This window comes from Penicillium maclennaniae, assembly GCF_028827695.1.
Source record: "Penicillium maclennaniae strain IBT 15551 chromosome Unknown utg000003l:1.0-5670915.0:1.0-5674809.0, whole genome shotgun sequence".
Taxonomy (NCBI): Eukaryota; Fungi; Ascomycota; class Eurotiomycetes; order Eurotiales; family Aspergillaceae; genus Penicillium; species Penicillium maclennaniae.
This window is the reverse complement of record NW_026623215.1, coordinates 5,066,496-5,089,192: the sequence shown is the minus strand read 5'-3', so window position 1 is coordinate 5,089,192 and position 22,697 is coordinate 5,066,496. Positions and strand designations below refer to the sequence as shown.

Sequence of the window (22,697 nt, the reverse complement as noted above, 5' to 3'; positions counted from 1 at the left end):
GAAATGTATATATATTGGGAGGGTTGAATATCCGACTTGCTCATATGTCATACTTCGCCTTTCAGACCAATAGAGGAAAACAAGAAAAATCCGGAAAAAAGACATCAAGTTCATCGAAGAATAAGATGAATACAACGATGTACACAATGGACAGATACAAGATCCTCACTCATGGACTTAAAGAGCCACTTCGCCCAGGTGGCCCTGGGACCCTCATGATCAAACATTGACTAAGCGAACAGCGTGTATATACTATAACAACGTCAAGACTCTCAGAAACAGTATGCAGAATGCCTTAGAAATGAAGGGTAATCGTCGTAGCGCTTTGTCCCATTGTGAGGACTACCTTTTACCTTGTACAGTAAGCTTACCCCGGGCACGTGCCTTCTCCGCAATCCCGAGGTTCACATGCAATGATGCAACGCTCCCTTCGTAGCCCAGGGTTATTCAGTCTTCCTTTGACTTACTTCTCTGCTTAAACTGGTCTGCACCGCTCATGGCCCACGCCCGTCAATAAGCAACTGCCGCCTGGGCAACTCGTGAGACGGAGCCTAGATCGGGCATCACCATGGCCGCCCAGTCGACACTCCGTCGCCCGGAGGACCCGCTCCTGGCGCTCTACCAACACTATTCGGACTTAATACGTTCTCGACTTCATAAGACCTCAAAAGCCACCCGTCTCGTCGCAACAATCTTGTTACTTCTATCGATCGTTGGCTCAGGATACGGAGGATACAGATGGTTCCGAGAGCGCGCGAAAGAACGAGCGCAAGGTCGCCGATTGCTGCGTCGCAACTCGGGCATCCGAGGAAAAGATGGATCTCGAACCATCTATGTACCTTACAAGGGGTCTCGAACCTCGAAGGTGTTGATTCATCCGACCAAGCCCACCACATTCGACGCCCACCGTCGATTATTCCTGAACCCTCCAGCCTCCGCTCGCAGTATGGAAGAGGGCGCAGCGAGCCAAATACCTCCGCCAACAACGAAGCCCGGCTTGAATCTGGCATTTCTACACCAGTTCCTAAGCTTAGGGAGTATCATGGTGCCACGATGGGGAAGCAAGGAAACAGGTCTGCTCATGGGCCATGGCGTATTTCTCCTGCTGAGAACATATTTATCGTTACTTATTGCACGCCTTGATGGCGAAATTGTGAGAGATCTGGTCGCTGGTAAAGGAAAGGCTTTCACCTGGGGCATCCTTAAATGGCTCGGTATTGGCACGCTGGCCTCCTATACCAATGCGATGATCAAATTCCTCCAATCAAAGGTCTCGATCGCCTTCCGAACCCGACTAACAAGATACATTCATGATCTCTATCTCACAGATAATAACAATTATTACAAGCTGATGAACACCGATGGTGGTATTGGCCAGGGTCCCGACCAATTCATCACCCAGGACCTTACTTTGTTCTGCACTGCAGCTGCTTCGCTATACTCTTCCATGGGTAAACCTATGGTGGATCTATTTGTATTCAACTACCAGCTCTACCGCTCTCTTGGTCCTCTTGCTCTGACTGGAATTCTCGCTGGCTATTTCAGCACGGCCGTGGTGCTCCGGAAGTTGTCACCGCCATTCGGAAAATTGAAGGCAGTCGAAGGTAAGAAGGAAGGTGACTTCCGAGGCCTGCACTCTAGGCTCTTGGCAAATGCCGAGGAGATCTCGTTCTATGGCGGTGCCGATACTGAACGACTGTTCTTGGTCCGAAGCTTCAAGGACTTGCAGCGCTGGATGGAAGGCATTTACAGCCTGAAAATCCGCTATAACATGCTTGAGGACATGATTTTGAAGTACTCGTGGTCCGCCTTTGGTTACTTGGTGACCTCTCTGCCCATTTTCCTCCCCGCCTGGGGCGGCACAGGAGGTGTCTCGGAGTTGGCAGATATTCAAGAAGAAGGGGCGGGTCGTGAACGCGGCCGGATGAAGGACTTTATTACCAACAAGCGTCTTATGCTTTCGCTTGCTGATGCAGGTGGCCGTATGATGTACAGTATCAAGGATATCTCGGAGCTTGCAGGCTACACTTCCCGTGTCTACACGCTCATCTCCACCCTCCACCGCGTCCATGCCAACGCTTACTACCCACCGCGGGGCACACACCCTGAGCTCTACTCTCTCGCTGATTCCCAGGGCACCATTCACAATGGATTTGACGGTGTGCGCCTGGAGCAGGTCCCTATTGTGGCACCTTCGATTTATCCAATGGGCGGCGACGAGCTCATTGAGCAGCTGTCGTTCATTGTCCACGCGGGTGACCACCTTCTTATCTCCGGTCCCAATGGCGTCGGCAAGTCTGCCATTCCCCGCATTGTGGCCGGACTGTGGCCCGTCTACCGCGGACTTGTCAGCCGTCCCCGAGGATTCGGACTCGATGGTATCATGTTCCTTCCGCAGCGACCTTACCTGAGCGTGGGTACCCTACGAGATCAGGTTCTTTATCCTCACACTGAAATCGACATGCACGAAGCCGGGGAATCGGACGCTAGCTTACAGAAGATCCTGGATGCTGCGCATCTAGGCTACCTGCCCTCTCGTGAAGGTGGATGGGATGCTCGCAAAGAATGGAAGGACGTTCTGAGTGGGGGAGAGAAGCAGCGCATGGCGATGGCTCGACTCTTCTACCACGAGCCCCGATACGCCTTCATTGACGAAGGCACCTCAGCCGTCTCTTCCGATGTGGAAGGTCTGCTTTATGAGCGGGCAAAGGAGCGTGGCATTACTTTGATAACTATCTCCACTCGTGCATCTCTGAAGAAATACCACACCTTCAATCTCACTTTGGGTATGGGAGCTGAGGGTGAACAGTGGGAGTTTGAGAGAATCGGCACCGAGAAGGAGAAGCTTGGCGTCGAGAAAGAGATACAAGAGCTCCGCAAGCGTCTCGACAAGGTCGATGAATGGAAGCAACGCCGCGAGGAAATTGAGCAGGAGCTGTGTAAGGTTTGGACCACCGATGGCGAAATTGCGCCTCCGCCTTACCAGGAATCGGAGCATGCATCAGTGGAACTGGTTTCTACGGCCTCGGTTGAAGGAACCACGACCTAATGTGATAGGTAGATGCTATTGTGATGTCCATTGATTTTCTCACTTGTATATATGAGCAGCATCCTATCTCTCCCTTCTCAAATTCGGTACCAAATCGTTGACTTCAAATGCTAGAACGTAAATCTGCCGACATACTGTAGCCTCCGATAGTCCCGAGGCAGGGACTTACCGCCTACCAGAAGTTGCCCAAAACTATCACCACGTGATGACATTTCAAGAGCCCCGTCTTAGACCTTTGATTTTACTGTCTGTATACAAATGTCACTATTACTCCTATCACCATTCGAAACGCGCTTCCAGCTCTGTGGCTTCTGTACCTCCGATCTGACTGTGTTGTACTCATTTTTGGGGCGCTAATGCCCCGCTGCGAGGCGCGTTTCACCCAGACCGTGTCCAATATCAACAATGTCTAGCGATGAGGAGAATGAGAATGAGGTCGTCCTCCCCGTCCCGGACTCGATGAGTGACGGGGACGAGACCACATGGAGACTCAATGACCCTCAATTCAAGTACCGGATGATCGATGACACCAGATGGCGACTGGCCCTCGCCCAGATGTGGATCGAGAAGACTGGCGCCATTGAAACGGGTACGCTAATTGTTTCCTTGTTGTCTCCTTTAAATTGTGTGCATTCCACAGCTTGTATTTTGCTTGCCGAAGAGAAGCAAGTCGATACTGCAGAGAGCTTTGTTGCTTGGCCAAATTGATTCAGGCAGCGGCGAAAGACGACCTCTGCGTTCGTATTTGTGTTTGATCTCCAGCTAAACAACCCTGCTTGGTCTACCGTTCCATCCTCACTTGGATGACTCTTTCCTTTTGCCCTCTGGCCCTCATCTGGGAGAAATCACACTAAACATGGATGCCAGGCAAGACTTATATTCTGGAAAAGCTTCCAGAGGGCTATGGTCTCTTCGACCGGCCTCGTGGATCCAATCCCTCGGAGGTGAGTTTTATCAGGCTAAAATCCAAGACCAAATTTCTCATGCCGCATTATAGCGAGACACATTCCTTTTCGGGCACCCTAGCGGATTCTATTTCCAGTCTCGCGTGGCCTTCTTTCCTCACTTCTTCTGGTTGATGTCCAATCGAGAGGGCATTTGCCAATGTGCGAACTGTGCCAGAGCCACGAAATCAACAGGGCCCAGGATAGCAGGGCCTCGAAAGCGTAAGGGCCTACCCTTAACCATGAAAGACCTCCAAACGCTAACAATTAGACAGGTCGTACTAAGGCTGAGATGCTACTGGCTAGGGGCTTACCACCCTCTCAAACGATCCAAGAACTCAATAACAAGTATCCCTCTGATGAAGAGGGCCCTGATTATTGGCGGATACACATCATGGACTTAAAAGAGAAGGGGAAGATCGATGAAGATATCGATCACCGTCTAAATATGGACTGGGCTGTAACCCACGAACAACTTGCTGACTACTTCGTCAGCTTGACTCTGCAGGCCTCATTTGTCCCCCGACGTGGCGAGGTTGTCCTATGGACGCCTGATCTGGATGGCACACTTGAGTACAATACGCCCGCCAAGTGTATTCAGATCAAGGACAAAGATGGCAAATGGCAGGGGATGCCCGAATGGCGAGCCGGAATCGTCACTCAGGTCCCCGAAGAAGAATGCAACTTCATGGACATTATTCAACTCACTAAAAAGAAGAACGATCTGATCACCTACTCCGGCTTCAGGGTGGAGACTTTAGTTGATCCGCTCAGTGACGACAAGGCGTACTCATACCAATATAAATACGTCCCATTGAAACAGATCAAACCTTTCGGCGCCTACGAGCAGTTCCTGTGGCCCTTAGCCCGGGAGAAGCTCCACCCATCCATTGAGTTTGCTCTGACCACGATGGCCTCATGGAGTCTGCTACATTACACAAAGTTCAAGGGAGATTGGCCAAATGCGAAGATCTACTGCAAGGGTATATGGATCGGACACGAACTACTCGCCATTAAAGACGCCGTACGACTCAAGCCGCCCGGACTGACTGCAGACATCATGAACGATAAATTCAACACAACCAAAGACGAAAGGGTAACAGATGTGATGGTCATTGAACAAATCTGGCTCTCGCTAGAAGGGTGCATCGCCGACCCGAAAGACCCCAATTACGCAACATCATACCAGCCCTATGTCGCAGGCAAGGTGTATACCGTGGATCCCAACCGGCTCAACCGACCCATTGGATTCGACCGAGACGAGCTACAGCAGCTGACTGACAACGAAGTCGACACTGCATTCCAATACGTCGGCATGCAGGGCTACGGTCCGTGGTACCGCATTGCAGGCGGACGGACCTGCGCCGTGACGAAGAACATGCTTTTAGGCCGCTGCTACGAGCCCGAAGCAGCGTACCTCCACTTTGGCACATTCAAAGACCTCGGCTACGATCTGCATAGTATGTTAAGCGGTCGGGCCTTTTCAGCGAAGGCCGACGCGCGCGTTCCAGAAGGTGTGAACTGGTTCTGGGGCGATTACCGCGCCGAGACGCTGGGATTAGCTGCTATGAACGGAGTGGAGGTCGGCCCTGCTGCTGAGCAACGTGAGAACATGCCGAGGTGGCAGGCGATCTTACGGATCTTACATGACTGCATGAAGGTGGGTGATTTGAAACTAGCATTCAAGGATCCTAGCGATGAAGAGGTTCGGGGTCCTGGTCGTCCACCAAATAAACATTTCGTGGCTAGTAAGTTTGTGAACACTGGTCTTGCAGGGCTTGGGCAGAAGGATGAAACGAGTGTTGATGAGGAGACGGAGGATTCTATCGAGGGGTTGAGTGGAAATGTCTCGGAGGTGGATCTCCCCAAGGAACTCTTGACTGCGTCAATTCCTTTCCGTTGAAAAGACGATGCAGAGGTCGATGACACGGAGTAGGCTTGAACCCAAAGACTGTCTTTCTAGCAAGGAGGAGAGTCTTACATCTTATCAATTACGCAGGGTAGCAAGAAAAGTAATGTTCATGAATAACGATTCCAATTATCAATCATCAACATACAGGATCTATATGGAACCTAATAATTCTTCGCCACAACTCCCCTCGCAAACTCCGCAAAAGTCAACCCACTATCAACCTCCTCTCCAAGATTCGGCTGCGTAAAAACAGCCAATGTATTCCTCGCAATCTTCCCCTTCCCAGCACACTTCGCCCCCTTTACAAAATGCGGCACAGCTCTAAACTTTCCCCGCGTAATAAGCTGCAACGCCTCTCCCGTCTGGAAAGCAAGACAATCCTTCGGGATGTTCACCTTGACGATATCACCCGTACGAGAACTAATATACAAGCCCGCCTCCGGATCCGGGGACTGCGGAAGTTCCGTGAGAACAAAGTCCGGAGATGACGGGTCTGGAATAGGTAGAGAAGCTTCTTCGTCGAGGAACATGGCTGACGTGAGACCTGTAAGACAGCCGTGGTCGACGTGGGTCGCGCACCAGTCATCGTCGTCACCGTCTTTTCCTTCAGTCTCCGTTGATGGGAAATAATGGAGAAGTCGGGCTTTGGTGGTGAGACTTGTTTTGACGACGCGCTGGAGATAGCCAGGCTTGTAATCGTCGATATTAGCCTCGGCGTAACGATCACAGGCCTGGGCCACGAGCGCTGCGGTGTCGATGATCAGGGTACATAGACTCTCGATGCTGGATCTGAATGTCGGCAGGCGTGCCGGGGATGGCCAAATATTGGGCGCCGTATACTGTGGTAGATCGGAGAAGCCTTCCGCTGGGGCATTTTGCAGAGTTGGATCCCGGTAGAAGGCGCAGTTGACGTAGTAGGAGCCTTTGAGAGTATCGAAGGTTCCTGATTTGAGGGTTTCCTTGCCGCAGGACCAGCCTACCAGGTATTTTGACTCTGGGCTTTCGAGAGCCTCTGTTGTGTGGTTAGACTTCTGCTCTGGAGTGTGGGGTTGGAGGAAGAAGGGGGTTACAGACCGAGCTCAGCCTCAGGAAGGGCAGCGAGGTAGGATGCATTCGAGAGAACCTGCTTGCGTAGCTGTACAAAGTTCTCCGGGAGGTCTTTGACCACGATAATGCCCAGTGAAGAGGGCCCGAAGGCTTCAGTCAGGGTTTCGAAGGAGACGGTGCCTAGGAGTCAATTAGAGGTATGCTACATGGATGTAAGGCTTGCATACCATTCTCGAGCTCTTTCAGACTCACGGTCACCGCCTGGGCCACAGACACCTTGGGCACATTCATCGTGGTGGATGAAGATGGTTTTCTTCCCCCGCTTCTTCGTAAATTCGGACCCTGCCGATAAGCCAGCGGCTAGTCACGGTTACGGTGTCGGCAGAGATAAGAGATTCTATAGATGCTGATGTAGATGCTATTCAGATGCTTCAGTTACTATCGTACACTCAGACTAGATGCAAAGTTACGCGCTTGTTCCATGGCGTCTGGTAACAGCCCTCAAATTACCAAAAGGCAAGACGTCGCCAATGCGTTTCGCGCCCGTAAATAGCATGACGAGGCGATCGATACCACATCCCCAGCCCCCGGTAGCAGGGAGACCCCACTCCAAAGCCTCGAGGTAGCTTTCGTCAATCTCACCAGGCTCATCGGCGGCCTTGGAGAAGCGCAGTTGGTCCTCGAACTTGCGGCGTTGTTCGAAGGGGGAGTTCTCTTCCTCGTAGGTGTTGACGACTTCCTTGCCCTCGATGAAGAGCTCACCGCGCGCGGCGACAATCTGTTTGGTTATAGGATGGACGAAAGATTTGGAGAGTGGGGAGAGGCATTCAGGTGGGTTGATGATGAAGGTTGGGTCTACGCATTGTGGTTCGACGTAGATGCTGCATAGTTCGTCGAGGAGGCGGGGAAGATTAGCGTTCTCGGGGAGTGGGAGGGAGAGGTCATGGAAGATTTGGTAGACTTGAGAAAGAGCGTCTGGAGATGTGAGATCGGGGAGTTTGCGATTGATTCCTGCTTCGATGCCGGTGAGGAAGTCAATCCGACGGAAGGGAGTGGTGAAGTTGACAGAGGTCGGTTTGAGATTGCCTTCTTGATTGAAGTCTCGGATGTGTGAAGCCATTCCAAACAGAAGGTTCTCGGTGGTAGTCATCAAGTCCTCGAGGTTGGCGTATGCTTGATAAAACTCGCAGGTGGTGAACTCGGGGTTGTGCGTCTTGTCCAGTCCTGGCTCGGGTAAGCTTCTGCTCTGTTGATCCCACATATCCTTCCATTCATACCTTCATTTCGGAAAGACGGTCCAATCTCAAAGACCTTGTCGAATCCACCCACAACCAGCCGCTTGAGCCACAGTTCCGGTGCAATGCGCAGAGACAGCTTGCGCTCGGGAAATTCAGTGGCATTAGTGTAGAAAGGACGGGCGATTGCGCCGCCAGCCACAGATCCGACGATAGGAGTGTTGACCTCCATGAACGACCGATCCAAGAAGAATTGGCGCAGATACTGAACCACAGCAGACCTGGCACGGATGATATCCTTGGTCACTGGGTCCGCCAGAAACTGGACATGACGGGGATACGGCGATATTTCGTGCGAAGCATCATAAACAGGGACATCGTGAAGACAGGGCGACAACAGCTTCGGCAGCTCCGTGACGTTGACAGTGAGCTCGCCTCGACCAGTGCGGTGCGGTTGACCAGTTACAGCTAATCTGGTTAGCCATGGCTCCCGCCAGAGAAGAACCAGACATACAAAAAGAATCACCACGTCGTAGCAGACGATACAGCTGCTTGAACTGGGCAGGTTCGACACCTACCAGCTGGCGCTGGTTGCACATCACCTGGAGTTTATGGCCATCTTGGATGATGTCGAAGAAAATCAATTTGCTTCCGGCAAGTCTGTAGGTACGAATTCTACCTAATACTATCTAAGTACAGAGCGTTTGGACAGGCTGGGCGCTACCTACCGGAGACGACCACTGTGTCCTCTACTGATTCATTGTTGGCGAGGCCATTGTATCTCGCGCAAAATTCCGCGCAGCTCAATGTACGCTGATCCACGGCTAGCCGAGGATAAGGCTCGGCACAGACATTTCTGATTTCCTGCACCCGGTCATGGAATGCCTTGCTTGGGGACGCTGAGCTGGCAGCTCGCGTTATCTGGGTTAGTCGGGCCCTGAAGGGGCTCGGTGTTTGTGTGAAACACAGTCCTGCACTGAACATTGGATTAGCAATGGTTCCTCACGATTATATGATTATAATAGAGATGAAAAAATGAAGAGATCAGATATTATTCCAGGTACGTTCATATGCCCGAGAGCATCAACTGCAGCGGTTCTGAAGCAGATGGGAGAATCATCATATAAAGGGATGGGAAGCAAATGCAGAATGAGGATAATTGAAGTAGCTTACCTGCTGAACCCAAGGCCGAAAGCCTTGGAGCGAATCGAATGCATGAGGAGTGAAATCACACTCACATTGCGTGGATGAAAAGGAAAAGAAAAAAAGCGAGTGGGAAAAAGTGGAAAAACTCGGCGTAGGCGGAGAAGGTCCAAGCTCGGCGACCTCAGCATCTTCCGTCCCGTCATCGTCCTAAACTCCCATCATCATCTCTGGTACGTCTTTCTTTGCTTCCCCGGTCAATTCATATTAATTGTTATAGATACACCCTCCATCACATACACAATGTCTTTCCTTTTCGGCGGCCAGCCCAAGATGTCCTCGGAGCAGAAGCTCGCTGCTGCCGAGACCGAAGTTGAAATGATCTCAGACATGTTCAACCGGTAAGCGCTTTCCCCCCCCTACTCGAGCACTTCATCTCTTGGGCCCCTATTGAGCCCCTATACTTAGCGAGCTATGAACCTGACATTTTCCAGCCTGAACGAGTCCTGCGCCAAGAAGTGCATCCCGGCCGACTACCGCGAAGGCGACCTCAACAAGGGCGAGTCCGTCTGTCTCGACCGCTGCGTCTCCAAATTCTTCGACGTCAACATCAAAGTTAGCGAGAAGATGCAGGGTGATGCCGCCCAGAAGCAGGGTGGCAGCATGGGCCTCATGTAAGCGCTTATGTGAACGCTGGATCGGGTTTGTGCTAGCCACGCCCGCGCCATTCAGAGCCACTTGCAATCTATGATTTTTTTTTTGTTTGGTGATGGAACATTGTTTTATACCATCACGAGCTGGGCGGCGAGGAACGCCGCCTATCTTATGTACAATAGGAACAGGGGAAAAAAAAATCAAAAAAGGATATATCGGACAGCCGTTATCACATTACGCTCCGAAGCCAAGAGATCGCCGCACCCATGTTACCCAGGAAATGCTGTGCTCTTCCTCGCCTTGGAGAAGAGCCTTTACCCGCATTTCCACATTGACAATGTGCCGTTCAAAGTCAGTGAGGCCTTCTTCCATATCCTCAACTTTGGATTTGAGGACATGCAGCTCGTAATCCAGCTTGGCACCGAGTAGCTCGACGCGTTTCACGCCGTCGCTGAGATAGGATTGCTCATCGGATAGAAGGTCGCTAGATCGTTCGCGCAGACGCTGGTAATCCCCAAAACGTTCCAGGTAGACTGAATTGAGCTCCTCGTGGCGCTCGTAGAGCTTCATGTTAAGACTGTCGACCGAATCCACTTGCCGCTCGACCCAGGGAACAGTACGCTCACTCAAGTCTAGTATCCGAGTACTGAATATGCGAGCATCCGAGGCAAGCATGTCTTCTTGGTCAATGGCTTCTTCGAGATTGTCGGTGTCTTCGACTACTAGCTGGCCTCCCAGTTGCTTCCAATTGAGTACCACCTCTTCAACATTGCTGAAGGAAAGGTGACGCGGACACCGTTCATCTTGACGCTCATTATCACCGTCCAGAGTTCGCAGATCCTCGCTGCTTTGCGGGCGCCGAAGGGCCATTGAGGCTAGTCCAGATACCGGCCCATCTCGATCGTCCCCCTGATCACTTGAAGCCACGGTGGAGCGAGACATAATACGCTCAATGTCCGACGACTCGTCATCGAACGTTTGAACGGGCTGCAGCTCTGCAAGCTGATCAGTCTCCCTTAGCTCCGTTTCTGCCGGGGCAGATTCGATGTGAATTTCGGGTGGCTTGACGTCGGCCCCATTTTCAGTAGCAACGGCAGTCAGCGCCTCCTCATCATGCTCGTTATGCTTTTCTGTCTCTCTGTCCATTTCAACACCAGAGCCGCTTTTAGATTTAGATACCTCCATGTCGCTGTCAATGTGTGGATTATAGGCCGCATCGTGGGTCAATTCTGAGCCGCCACGAGACTGCTTGTGATGATGTGAACGCAAACCAGGCAAACCGACTGCGTCTTTGAAACGACCGAGACCAGCTCGGGCATCAGAGACTCTTCCGCTAACGCCCTTTTTGCGGTGATCTCTCTCCTCGGCGACCAATGATTCGGGGGCCTTCCATTGTTTGTCAAGGCCAGTGGCGACACGCTCGGCATGTAAGTCTTCGGTCGAAGGCTTCTTCTTACTCGTCCAGACATAACCACCTTGATCATTGGTTGTAAACATCATATCCGCTTCCTTACCGGCGAACCCGGGAGTGGGACCACTCTTGCGCGGTTTCCCAAGCCACAGCCATTTGGCCCTTGATCCATAACAGCACTGAACAAAGACATCGAGATCGAGGGTCTCAATGTCGGCAATGCCACCCTTCTCTCGTCCACGGACCATGCCCATGACCATCTCACCTCCTTGGCCACTAAGCTCCGCCATAGTTGACTTGACGGCATCAGTCCAGCCCTCAGCATTCGCAGCCTTGGATGTAGCGCGGTGTAAACGTTCCAGCGTTCGCCGGTCAAGTCTTCGTGACTTGTTCATCTTCTGGGATTTCTGGAACCCGCCAATCCCTCTCTTCAAATTATCGATGTCAAAGGCGTCTTTCCCCACAGGAGCTCCATAGGCATTCAGTCGATTTCGAGCACCCAAAAGCGTGCCCAGAAGAGCAGCCACGCTTGTAGGTCCCAAGATACCATCGCTTGGTTCGACGTTGTATAGATCGGTGCCAATGTCTGTCCACCAGTCACTGATGGCCGCCTCGGTCACATCGCACAGCATGCCGTCCACGAATTCGGGGGCCAGTTTGTCAAATATCATCAAGGCAATTTGGCACTGCTTGACCAGCTCAATGACCGCATTGTAGAGCGGCACTCTCTCGCTCGTCCGATACAGCTGATGGAACTTGGCCTCAGTTGCCGCTGAGGGGGGCTGCAGTTTCAAGCTCGCGCGACCAGCACAGCCGAGCCGTTTCAGGTTCTCGTTCACAAAGAAATCCTCCCTGTGTTTCTTGAGGTCGCCGTCTGGGACAGGAATGACTGTCAAAGCAGAAGGGAACGAGCCCAGGTCTGTGACCAACACAGTTCCTAGGGAGGTCTCTTTCTTCCGAGCATGGTATTGTTTCACTGCATCAAAGTACATTCGCAACCGAGGCGACCACGTTGTCTCGTCCGTCGGCACGCTCAGCACGCCCACAATTACTTTGTGTGACGGGTCACCTGTGTATGTCGAGATGATGAATGTAGGATGGATGCGCGAGCACGCCCACTGTTCAACGATGTAGATCTCGTAGCCTTGAAGGATCGATCGACGGTGGAGGACATCGGTGGAGGGATCCTCTTCGAGGTATCGGAGGGCGACCGGATCGGTGAAGATAAACCTCTGATGACCATGTGGTATCTGGCGATCAGAGCTATTGACGTTGGCGGCGGGAGTTCCCCTGACGCCATCCGAAGGCTTCACGGCGTCGCGACCATCGGGCGCAGAGGCAGCTGAATTATTTGCCTGCATGGCAACTGCGTCGGGTTGTAGAAAACAGTACGTAGCCCAACTGAATTAGTTTTTAACAAGAAAGAAGCATTTGAGCCACATGAGCTAGCTGCCTCCCAGCTTCAACTCGGACCCCCGAGCTTCGGATCTCCTGCGGTGCCTGTCAGGTGGAAAGGACGAGCGCATATCCGGAAAATGACCCTTGAGACATAATCTAGTGACAAGGGATTCAGTTAGACTTTGCGGGCCAGATGCAAGGATGCGCAAGCTCGTCGGACTCTTTTCGACTTGTAGAAGGGCAGACGTCACGGGGAAAGCGGGCGGTGAGTGCAAGGCTTGAGGTTGGAGATCAAGGGTTTCGCATTGACAGTCCAGAATCGTGATATTCAGCTCTTTCTCGTCATTTGTTAGAACATCTCTCAAAACCGGTTTACACAGCTCCTCTAGTTCATTTTCTCGAAGTATCCCCCTAAATGGTTGTTGTTACTTCTGGTAAGCCCTGTCACGGGGTGCCTCTGAGACCAGTTTCGTTCTATCAATAGTTATGCTATGTATACGACGCTAGAATGGCCCGCTCATGGTCAAGCCCAGGAACGCTCGCACGGAGGGGCGAATGCGTGAATGATACAAACACGACTCAAGCGCAAGCTTACCAAAGATCATTTTACGAAAGGGCAAAACTGGGACACACTGGATTCGCAAGTTGAGGAAATGCAAGGACTAAACTCTTCTCTAAAGGCCACCGACCTGGGTGACAACAGTAGTGAAAAGAAGACCGGGCCAGTGCTCGGGCCTGGGGGCACGGCGAGCACCAGACTGACTCGATGACCGAAGTCAAGGAGGTCAGGGCAACTTAATTTGTTCAAAAATTCCCAGACGATCCCGAAGGACCAACTGGAGTGGTCAGTTTGGTAGTTTTCAACTAGCAAAAACACGATCTCGGATAATTCCTCACTGATACGTGTAAAACCCGTGCACTAGGATAAGGAAGAAAAGAAAAAGAAGAGGAAAGGGGAACGGAGAGTGCCGATATTTATAGGCGGGGGCCGCGCTAGTGCAAGCGAGAGCCGACAGTCATGTGACCATGTGATGAGTCATGCCTCCTCTGGGGCCTTCCTCTATTCAGGTCTAGTGTTTTGAGGAGCTCACGGACAGACAGAAAGCGACTATCTGCAATCACCTACGGTGGCAACCCTCCGAACAACTATGTCTACGTAGCTTATATCAAACGAAACAAGCACTAAGATGCCCACAATTCATACCCGCTGTGCTCACACCACACCTGAGGGGTATCTTTAGGTCACGTGCCTATGTCGTAAGAGCGGCGATCACCCGCCGGAATAGCTCAGCATCCGGGTGACCACGGCCATTGTACGTTCGACTCGATACAACACCCTCAGCGTTACCCGGACAGACCCATGCAGCTCCATTTCAGTCTACCAGGGCTCTTGCGTTGTGAATAAAGAGCCCATATTCCGCTCTATCCATATGGGCAACCGCTGGCTTGTCGGGCGGTAACCTCATCGACTCCGCATTTGAGAACCCGCTGCCTGAGCCAGCATGGATCTAGTACAGAAAGAGCACGACAGGCTGCAGAAGAGGCTGAAGGCTTCTCAGGGCGTTAAGAATGTCCAGTCTACCATAGATCTACTGCAGCAGGCTCGAGATGCCATTGCCCAAGGTCGGTGAACCCCATTGACGGGTTGACTATGTCGCACCCGGCGACAGACCCAGACTTACGTTCAACATACATTTACTGATACTTTCATGTCGCCTTAGACCCGAACCAGGCTGCTGTCACGCTTGCGAAACTTCAGAATCCCGTCAAATCATCTTTCGAGGCAATTAACGATAGTCTCAAAGAAACCCATAGTGGCCTTAATAAGTACACGAAGTCGCTCGACAAGGTATTTGCACTCTCCAATACACTCTCTACGGCGAGCAGCTAACATCTTGACTCTCTCAGCTCTTCAAAGACCGGCCCCTTCCTAGTACGGAACACGACGTCCTCTCTGAACAAGAACACCTCATCGACCGTGCGATTGCTATGCACCTCCTCCGTGAGGGTCAATTCTCCGTCGCAGCCACCTTCCTTTCTGAGATTCTTGACAAGAAAGCCGTGGTCCAAACTTCCGAATCGAGTCTCCGCTCGACAGACCAGGCCGCGATTGTATTTGATATTGACGAAGTCCCCTCCGATGAGATTCGCAAGCAGTTCGGCCAGATGTACTACATCTTACACCAACTGAAGGACCAAAAAAAACCTGCTACCGGCCATTGAATGGTCGCGCGAGCACCATGAAGCCCTGGAGGCACGAGGAAGCAATCTGGAGTTTGAGCTGTGCCGGTTGCAGTTTGTCTGGCTTTACCATGGTGAATCACACGAGCATGGCAATAAAGCAGGCAACGTCAAAGCTGCAATGCAGTATGCGCAAGCTGAATTTCAGGGCTTTGCGCCGCGCTACCTACGAGAAGTTCAGCAACTGATCGGCGCCATGGCCTTTTGTCCTAACCTGCGAGACTCGCCGTATGCGAGCATCTTCAACAACCCGTCCGCCTGGGACGATGTTGCCAACTTCTTTACCCGCGAGTTCTGCTCTCTTCTAGGCCTTTCCGCGGACTCACCCCTTTACATTGCGGCGACCGCCGGTGCTATCGCTTTGCCCACTCTGTTAAAGTTGCAGACTATCATGAAGGCCAAGCGCACCGAGTGGACTAGTGAGAACGAGCTTCCTGTATGTGTAGCCTCCACGGATTACCGCAAAACCCACGCTAAATCATTCTTAGGTTGAGATCTCTTTACCGCCCTCCTACTTGTTCCACTCAATCTTTGTCTGCCCGGTTTCCAAGGAACAGGCAACCGATGAGAACCCTCCGATGATGATGCCATGTGGGCACGTCATTGCCGAGGAGTCTCTGCGTCGGCTCAGCAAGGGCAATCGGTTTAAGTGCCCCTACTGCCCTAACGAAAGCTCCCCCAAGGACGCCCGCAAGGTGTTCCTCTAATGACTTCTTTTCTCTTTTCACGACATTTGACCGGGGATCCTCGGGGATTTTGGGATTCACACATGGGATGGCGTTTGAGATGGCGTTTTGCGTGACCAGTCGTACATAGTCGAGACAGATGCACATGCTCAGCTCTTCTTGTTTTTCTTTCTTTTCCTTTCATTCATTTCCCGATCTCCACTTAGGTAGAAATAGCGTGGTGCCCAGCTCCTCCCATTGGGTCCCTGGTCCCGTGACCACGCGCTCATTTGGCGACTCGAAGCGCCCACTTTACGCGTTTCAGACTGCTTTTGTGACGCGTCGACTGCTCTTTCAGGCAAGATTAGGGGCCTGTCACTGTCCGTTACTGTCATGACTATACCACCCGCAACAGGGTCATTTCACTCAGGTCATGTCGCCTTATAAATAGCACCGCCAGCCCCTGAGTCGCATTCTCCTGGCTCTGTAAACTGTTTCCTGCCTCCCAAATAGAAATCACAATGCTGTCTAAAAGACCTCCTCATTCTCCTTCCGATAACTTTACCAGGTACCGCGCCACCAAGGCAGTGGCCCGACCCCGCAGGATCCGAGATAGCTCCAGCTCCGGCTCCTCTCGGCGGTTGGAGCGTCGTCGAAGGCCCATCAACCCCCCCTGACGCATCGTAAGTAGCTCAATGCCTCATAGATCTATTGGAGACGACCATTGACCATAGAAAGGACACCATCGCCATCCACCTCCCCCATCGTGACCCTCCGCGTCGGTCCAGAAAAGCGCCTCTTCGCAGCGCACGAAGCCATCCTGAGCGCATCACCATTCTTCGCAACAAAATGTCAAGCGCAAAGACGCAGTCCGCCCATGAGGACTCATATCACCCAACACTCAGGCAAACCCATTGAACTCCCAGAAGAACAACCCGAGGTCCTCTCCTGCGTCCTGGAATTCCTCTACAAAGGCGATTACTACCCACGTCTTCAAAGAAACTCACAGCGCCAAACCTGGGAACTAGAAGACGGCGCGGTAGACTCCGAAGGCCAGAGTGTTGGCGCGACGGTATACCATCATGCCGCGAGGACAGTGATCCTCCGGGATACGGCAATTTAGTACATCAACTCCGTTTCCCAATGTCTTGAGAAAAATGCTGATCGGGTTCCAGCTGCGCCGCTGAGAAATACAACCTTCCAACCCTCCAACGCCTCGCACTTCGGAAACAGGGGTTACATACAGGTATCCAATGCAACACGATCCTGTCGAGTGCGAGATATGCATACGCCAATACACCGGATACGGACTCCAAACTGCGGGCGCATTACCTGGCGCTAATCATTCGGAGCCGGAGTACATTCAAGCGGAGTGGGACTATGCAAATGGAGATGGAGAGAGGCGGGAAACTGTTCTTTGATTTGTTTGTTGCAATGTGTAACCATATGGTATGTTTTACAGGTTCCCCTTGCCTTGATAAGTGCATTCGATGCTAACGTGGTGACAGGATGATGTTTTCCCGGCAGAATTGTCAATTTGTAGTTCTGTGGCTCAGTCGGTGCGGTAGGTGGGATTCTGATTGTAGGGGTGGCTTGTGCTTCTGGTTTGCGATTGTATTTGGTTTCTATACCCTTGTATAACTAGTAGTAGTCTTTGGTATGGTGTAGAATGGATGTCTCTCGACTCGTGCAACAAAGAATCAGACCATTGGTGGCGATGTAGACTAGACGAAGATCCCAGCTTACTCGACCGCAATTAAATATATAACCTTCTATCCTCTTAAGGTCTTTTTGCCTCAAGCACAGAGTATCGGCAGACCAGACATAGGAACTTATTTAGGAAAGTCGGTAACGATCAACAAACTTGCTAGATCGACTCTTGATTTACAGTTTCAAACTCCGAGATTTGTACGGGGTATCAGATTGTGTATTTCCTCGTCAAGAAAGACGAGACCTTGCTTCCGAGCGATGCTCAACAGATTTTAGATGCCAGTGCCTGGGAAAGCAGAATTGTTCTTGCTCAAAACGACTATGCCTCGCTCACGCGCAATGTAGCCTTTCATCAGTCCCTATAGATTACTTCATTAGTAAAGGATCGGTATGCATCAGCATTACCCCGTGAGACTGACCTTATAGATAAGGTTAGATAAAAGGCACTCCACTTCGTCGATATCAATCCGTGTCCGGCTAGTAGCGTGGGTACCAATTCTCAAGGCAGAAGCAAACTCCACCACGGGGACACGGGTTCTTCGAATGGAAGCTTCACCATCTTTGGCCTCTTCGAAACCTCCGGCAATAAAAACTTTTCGGAACAGGTTTCGCATCGCAATATCACGCCCTCGCTCCAGCGGCAAGTAGATGCGTCTCTTGACGAACTCTTCTTCGCCGGCTGACATAGCTTTGTCGAATCCGACCAAGTCACCTTTCCGAATACAGTTTGACAGAGGACGGAAGAGCTTCTCCAGGCGTGGAAATGGAGCCAGGAGTTGAGCGCTAGGAAGGGTATGTGTTGTGACCAAATGACAAGGGATTAAGTACGTCAAAATCAACCTGGTTCAGTCAGTAGATTTTCTCAAAAATGAGGACATTTACTGACTCTCGATTCTTCGACGCTCCTCGGTGACACATGCTCCAGGCCGTTGCCAGATGTTTCTCGGCCTGTATTCCTGAGATCAACATATGATCCAAAAGACAGACATTTTCACGAACCTCTGCATAATTCTCATCCAAGAAATGGATAACTCCAACGTAGTATTCAAAAGTGACGATATGAGACTTGGGGAATGCTTCCAGCGGAGGCAAATCGGCTGACTGCGCATTAATTGCGCGAAGGAGGTTCTTGGTGAGGCCGACCGAGTTGATCTATACGAGTTAGTAAGTACTCAGCAAGTCACAATTACTGTATGTACCCTGAAGTAAGTTTTGAAAATTAAATTTGTGGTTTGATAGATCCCCCACTTGCGCGATTCCTCTATCGGTGCCCTGAGTTTGTCAGTATAACTGTCACCCGCGAATAGATTGGTTACTCACCGATCACTGAGACACAGAGTGAACATTCGATTAATGATGCGAGCAGCCTCCTCCAGGTGCGCATTCTTCTCAATATCGGCAGCCACATCATCTTGGAAACCAAAACTTGAAGCTCCCTGTGAAGCTGCTTCGATGTCGGCTTTAATCGCGAAGGTGCGCAAGTACTTGCCCACCGTGTACAAGCAAGGTAGAGTCCAGGCGGGGATACCGGCCGATGAAGAATAGCCCCGAATGAGCGCATTGGCAACCTTCTTCCATGCGGTGAATACTGCAACAAGGCTCGCACCACGGCGGCCTTGCTCACACTTCAGCACCTCCCCGACTGCTTCCCAGTATGCGGCAAAGATGTCAACCCACGCGGTTTGTTCGGCTCGGGGTAGTTTCAGACTCTTGCCGTGGAAGAGCGCAAAGGACAGATCTTTCTGCAGGGATGCTGCATTTGTGAAATCATAGAAGGACTGTAAACGGTAGGGTTTTTGTTGGGTTCCGATTGGTGTGAAAACTGCTGCAAGAGCGTCGCCGGATCCAGCAGTGTAAGCGCTCTTAAACTCGCCTGCGAGGGTGCTCATTATGCGTTTCCCATACAGGGTCAATTGAAAAGCGAGGTACAGATGGTTCGAAAGTCGACGGGCACAAACGTATTGGGTGCTTAAGGTGGGTACCAGGCGGGAGTTGTCACTAGCTATGTGAGTAGCAGGTACACTTAGAGCAAGCAACGCAAGCAACAGCAGTGGGGCAGGGCGGTGTGAATGTGGTGGCAGACCCGTGGCGGTGACTTGCTCTGAAACTCATGCCTCAGGTGTCAATTTACATAAGGCACGCCCCACTCGCTTAACCGAAGGGCGGTAGCCCTAAGCACATTGCAACACAATCTTAGATTTCTCTCCCCGACGGCACACTAACGACTCAACCACCACAGCGACAATCACAGTATGTGGCCCCCCAATATCATCACCAACGAATCCATTGCTAACTGACTTGTCTCCAGATGGGTACGTGTCACTTTTTCCCCGGAATCCAGCGCTCTCTCGATACGGTCACGGTGTGTGCGAACGGTCGGACGGAATTTCATGCGAACGATACCTTGCGACTATATCACGACACTGGCACGAAAATTCAAGTACATGGAGGAGAAACGAGAATACAGAAATGATCAGGGCGGTACAGGACGCTGTCAGACAACGCCGTCGGTCGAGAATGCCAAGTCCTTGAAATTTCACTTCGAACCTTTCGCTCCCTTCCGCCTTTCGAGTCTATCACCAACCGCGATCGCACACCGTTTCCCGTCCTCTGAGCAGATCCGGATCAATCTGAAAGCGACAACGAGCCATGACTAATAAATTTCTCACAGGGCGTCTTAATGAGTACCAGGTTATCGGGCGTCACCTGCCCTCCGAGGCGAACCCCACGCCCAAGCTGTACCGCATGCGCATTTTTGCGCCCAACACCGTTGTCGCCAAGTCCCGCTTCTGGTACTTCCTTGCTCAGCTCCGCAAGCTGAAGAAGGCCAACGGCGAGATCGTCAGCTTGAACGTGGTATGTATTGACTGGATCCCACGGTCCTGGAACCACTACTGATATGTTCTTAGATCAACGAGAAGCGTCCCCTCAAGGTCAAGAACTTCGGTATCTGGCTCCGTTACGACTCGCGCTCCGGTACCCACAACATGTACAAGGAGTTCCGCGAGATGTCCCGCACTGAGGCCGTTGAGGCTCTCTACCAGGACATGGCTGCCCGTCACCGTGCCCGCTTCGGCTCCATCCACGTATGTCATCTGTAAATTGTTGCATCCGGAACACATTCTTACTAGTTTTTACAGATCCTGAAGGTTGTTGAGGTTACCGATGCTGACAGCATCCGCCGCCCTTACATCAAGCAGCTCCTCCAGAAGGACCTCAAGTTCCCTCTGCCCCACCGCTCCGCCAACCCCGGCAAGAAGCTGTTCGCCTACTCGCGTCCCTCCACCTTTGCTTAAATGCGATGTTTCTGGGTTCTGTGGATGGAGTGTGTGGATGAATAACTGTGTTACGGCCATGGCATGCATTAAAAAACTGGCCGCTAGGATTCGGCCTGTTTTGTACCCAGTTATGGGAGATGGTTTAGATGTCTCTAATCCCGTGTAGGGGCGTCTGAGGTTTAAATGCAAAAAATCATCGGGTTCAATCTTTCCTTGTAGATGTACTTACACCGCGCACGGAGTACCTTGATGGATGCTGCAGATACGTTTACAAGGTTGCCGGGTCTTTGTCACAAAGTACTCTCCCCGTTCGCGTTCATATGGCATAGATGTGATCAAGTCCAACGTCTGGAATTGTGATATAAAGCCATGTTAATCAATCCTGAAGATAACATTCAATGCACTGCGACCCTGCGCTAAGGAGGTTGGCCAGGCCCCGAGCCCGGGCTAAAAATTGGCCCGAGGAGACGGATTTACAGGCTGGTATCAGAGTAAAGCCCCGGGGCAACATATGGTAACCCCATTTTTAAGTCATTGGAGACCCTTATAATTGGCCCAAGCAATAACCGAGATCAGTGTAGATATATCCGCGAGTTGCGCCAGTGTGCCAGGAACGCTATTGCGTCATACGGGTTCGGGACGTGCTTATTGCCCTTTGTCCGCTTTCGCGTGGGATCCGATTTCTTCCCTTCCCCTTCCCTTCTCTCCCACCCTCATCGATTCAATCAATTTGCAATCATGTTCGCCCGTCAGACTCTCCGCTGCGCGGCTCCTCTGAAGCAGGCAAGCACAAAATTAAAACCCAGAAGTGCTTGCTGGGAACTAGTCTAACTGTTTGTAATAGAGCTTCCGCAAGTACTCAACTGAGGCCCCCAAGGCCGCTGAGGCTGCCGCTTCCCCAAAGTCCAACTTGACCCCGATCTACATCGGTGTCGGCCTTGCTGGCCTCGGTGCCGGTCTGTACCGTTACTACGGCACTAGCGCTCCCATCGAGCTCAAGGACCGTCCCAAGGTCTTCAACGGCGAGGACTGGGTTGACCTCAAGGTTGCCAGCATTGAGACACTTAGCCACAACGTCAAGAAGCTGCGCTTCGAATTTGAGGACAAGGAGGCCGTCTCTGGTCTTCCCGTCGCCTGTTAGTCCGCTTCAGTGAAATGTGCTAGCTCTTTTATTGACCCTGCCAACACAGCTGCTCTTTTGACCCGATTCAAGCCCGCCGGTGCCGAGAAGAACATCCTTCGTCCTTACACCCCTGTGAGCGATGAGGGTGCGTGTCAATACACTTTAAGCCCTGTACAACGCTAATTTGAAAAACCAGATGCTCCCGGCTACCTTGAGCTCGTGGTCAAGGCCTATCCCAACGGACCCATGTCCGAGCATATCCACTCCCTGAACGTCGACCAGCGCCTTTCCTTCAAGGGTCCTCTCCCCAAGTATCCCTGGGAGGCTAACAAGCACGACCACATTGCCCTGATCGCCGGTGGAACCGGTATCACCCCCATGTACCAGCTTGCCCGCCAGATTTTCAAGAACCCCGAGGACCGCACCAAGGTTACCCTTATCTTCGGTAACGTCAACGAGGACGACATTCTTCTGAAGAAGGAGCTCCAGGATCTCGAGAACACCTATCCCCAGCGCTTCCGCGCCTTCTACGTCCTCGACAACCCTCCCAAGGAATGGACCGGCGGCAAGGGCCACATCACCAAGGAGCTGCTGAAGACTGTTCTGCCCGAGCCCAAGGAAGAGAACATCAAGCTATTTGTCTGCGGTCCCCCGGGTATGTACAAGGCCATCTCTGGCGGCAAGGTCAGCCCTAAGGACCAGGGTGAGCTTTCTGGTATCCTGAAGGAGTTGGGCTATGACAAGGAGCAGGTTTTCAAGTTTTAGAGCATTGTAGAATATAGAGTCATATGCGCCGTGGCTGTGTATAATGATGCATTTTTTATCCGCGTTCCCCGTCAAGTCTTAGCCTGGGTATAAGCGATAAGATACCTGATCCCAATATATGT

General features: G+C 51.7%; 9 protein-coding genes across 9 annotated transcripts; 6 read left to right on the top strand and 3 right to left on the bottom strand.

Annotated features, from left to right (window-relative positions):
- Window positions 1-568: 568 nt before the first annotated feature.
- pxa1 (putative peroxisomal ABC transporter (PXA1)) lies at window positions 569-3,049 on the top strand (the record flags this gene model as incomplete). The annotated part of the gene is made up of 1 exon (XM_056965677.1): window positions 569-3,049. The coding sequence occupies one exon, from the start codon at window positions 569-571 to the stop codon at window positions 3,047-3,049; it is 2,481 nt and encodes an 826-aa protein (XP_056825630.1).
- A 405-nt stretch (window positions 3,050-3,454) lies between these two features.
- N7477_004013 (uncharacterized protein) lies at window positions 3,455-5,896 on the top strand (the record flags this gene model as incomplete). The annotated part of the gene is made up of 4 exons (XM_056965676.1): window positions 3,455-3,638; window positions 3,917-3,993; window positions 4,047-4,215; window positions 4,269-5,896. 4 exons carry the CDS (start codon window positions 3,455-3,457, stop codon window positions 5,894-5,896), a joined length of 2,058 nt encoding a protein of 685 aa, XP_056825629.1.
- A 170-nt stretch (window positions 5,897-6,066) lies between these two features.
- Window positions 6,067-9,171, bottom strand: N7477_004012 (uncharacterized protein; the record flags this gene model as incomplete). The annotated part of the gene is made up of 7 exons (XM_056965675.1): window positions 6,067-6,917; window positions 6,980-7,132; window positions 7,205-7,312; window positions 7,463-8,176; window positions 8,230-8,655; window positions 8,702-8,866; window positions 8,916-9,171. 7 exons carry the CDS (start codon window positions 9,169-9,171, stop codon window positions 6,067-6,069), a joined length of 2,673 nt encoding a protein of 890 aa, XP_056825628.1.
- A 462-nt stretch (window positions 9,172-9,633) lies between these two features.
- N7477_004011 (Tim10/DDP family zinc finger protein) lies at window positions 9,634-10,008 on the top strand (the record flags this gene model as incomplete). Its single annotated transcript, XM_056965674.1, has 2 exons — window positions 9,634-9,731; window positions 9,825-10,008. 2 exons carry the CDS (start codon window positions 9,634-9,636, stop codon window positions 10,006-10,008), a joined length of 282 nt encoding a protein of 93 aa, XP_056825627.1.
- Window positions 10,009-10,218: 210 nt separating this feature from the next.
- N7477_004010 (putative Sin3 complex subunit (Stb2)) lies at window positions 10,219-12,756 on the bottom strand (the record flags this gene model as incomplete). The annotated part of the gene is made up of 1 exon (XM_056965673.1): window positions 10,219-12,756. One exon carries the CDS (start codon window positions 12,754-12,756, stop codon window positions 10,219-10,221), a length of 2,538 nt encoding a protein of 845 aa, XP_056825626.1.
- Window positions 12,757-14,295: 1,539 nt separating this feature from the next.
- On the top strand, window positions 14,296-17,267 carry N7477_004009 (ubiquitin-protein ligase RMD5; the record flags this gene model as incomplete). Its single annotated transcript, XM_056965672.1, has 9 exons — window positions 14,296-14,416; window positions 14,515-14,642; window positions 14,702-14,949; window positions 14,987-15,470; window positions 15,523-15,729; window positions 16,213-16,382; window positions 16,438-16,821; window positions 16,875-17,148; window positions 17,208-17,267. The coding sequence occupies 9 exons, from the start codon at window positions 14,296-14,298 to the stop codon at window positions 17,265-17,267; spliced, it is 2,076 nt and encodes a 691-aa protein (XP_056825625.1).
- Window positions 17,268-17,681: 414 nt separating this feature from the next.
- csn12 lies at window positions 17,682-19,298 on the bottom strand (the record flags this gene model as incomplete). The annotated part of the gene is made up of 6 exons (XM_056965671.1): window positions 17,682-17,768; window positions 17,829-18,249; window positions 18,296-18,357; window positions 18,409-18,561; window positions 18,609-18,681; window positions 18,730-19,298. 6 exons carry the CDS (start codon window positions 19,296-19,298, stop codon window positions 17,682-17,684), a joined length of 1,365 nt encoding a protein of 454 aa, XP_056825624.1.
- Window positions 19,299-20,058: 760 nt separating this feature from the next.
- Window positions 20,059-20,705, top strand: N7477_004007 (60S ribosomal protein eL20; the record flags this gene model as incomplete). The annotated part of the gene is made up of 3 exons (XM_056965670.1): window positions 20,059-20,265; window positions 20,319-20,495; window positions 20,550-20,705. 3 exons carry the CDS (start codon window positions 20,059-20,061, stop codon window positions 20,703-20,705), a joined length of 540 nt encoding a protein of 179 aa, XP_056825623.1.
- Window positions 20,706-21,198: 493 nt separating this feature from the next.
- N7477_004006 (cytochrome b5 reductase family protein) lies at window positions 21,199-22,575 on the top strand (the record flags this gene model as incomplete). Its single annotated transcript, XM_056965669.1, has 4 exons — window positions 21,199-21,201; window positions 21,532-21,823; window positions 21,878-21,955; window positions 22,007-22,575. The coding sequence occupies 4 exons, from the start codon at window positions 21,199-21,201 to the stop codon at window positions 22,573-22,575; spliced, it is 942 nt and encodes a 313-aa protein (XP_056825622.1).
- Between the last annotated feature and the right edge of the window lie 122 nt (window positions 22,576-22,697).